We start from the raw sequence: 670 nt of genomic DNA, 5'->3' as shown, positions 1-670 counted from the left end.
TTGACCATGTGTTTGACGAGCAAGTTGCGGATTCACTGGCCGTTAAGATCATCTTACCTGAAGGCGCAAAGTAAGCAATTCTAGTGTATACTGTGTTGTCTGTGCATGCATAGACAAAGGACTACAGAGGAAAAACATTTGGGGGTGCTCATTTCAAAATTGGCAAATGTGGCCTCGCAGTGGGGAAAGTGAATAGAATTCTGTGGTGCATGTCTAGAGGAATCGCCAGCAGAAGGAAGGAGGTCCTGATTGCCCTATATAGATCTGTGGTGCATGTCTAGAGCAATCACCAGCATGAGGAGAGGCCCCGATTACCTTGTATAGATCTAGTTTTCACTAGACCAGGAGTAGGCAACCTTGGCGTTCCAGCTGTTGTGGAACTACAAGGCATTGCAAGACTCTCTGACTGCCATAGGCATGACTTGCAGAGGCATCATGGTATTTGTAGTTTCACCACAGCTGGAGTACCGAGGTTGCCTTCCCTTTTTCACAAGAGGAATCGCCAGTTGCGGGAAGAAGGACCTGGTTCACCTTTATAGATTTTTAGGTAGGCCTCATTTACAAAACTGTGTCCAGTTCTGGAGACCTCCATTACCAAAAGATGTTGATGAAATACTAAGAGCCAAGAGACTGGCAACAAAAATGGTGAAAGGTCAGAGGGATGACAGCT

At 46.1% G+C, this 670-nt stretch overlaps 1 protein-coding gene and 1 long non-coding RNA gene across 2 annotated transcripts in view; one reads left to right on the top strand and one right to left on the bottom strand.

Moving 5' to 3' along the window:
* The window catches only part of RPN1 (ribophorin I), a 16,502-nt gene that overhangs the window by 11,351 nt on the left and 4,481 nt on the right, over positions 1-670 (top strand). The window contains exon 7 of the mRNA XM_018553945.1: positions 1-70. This exon is cut by the window's left edge and continues 27 nt beyond it. Coding sequence (XP_018409447.1) covers positions 1-70 — 70 coding nt within the window. The remainder of the gene's footprint in view (positions 71-670) is intronic.
* LOC108784982 overlaps positions 1-670 on the bottom strand; it is a 16,749-nt gene that overhangs the window by 11,807 nt on the left and 4,272 nt on the right. The window lies entirely within an intron of this gene.

The sequence above is a fragment of the Nanorana parkeri genome, unplaced genomic scaffold (genome assembly GCF_000935625.1).
Source record: "Nanorana parkeri isolate BGI_ZX_2015 unplaced genomic scaffold, ASM93562v1 scaffold135, whole genome shotgun sequence".
In the NCBI taxonomy this organism is placed as follows: domain Eukaryota; kingdom Metazoa; phylum Chordata; class Amphibia; order Anura; family Dicroglossidae; genus Nanorana; species Nanorana parkeri.
This window is presented reverse-complemented; position numbering and strand designations above follow the sequence as displayed.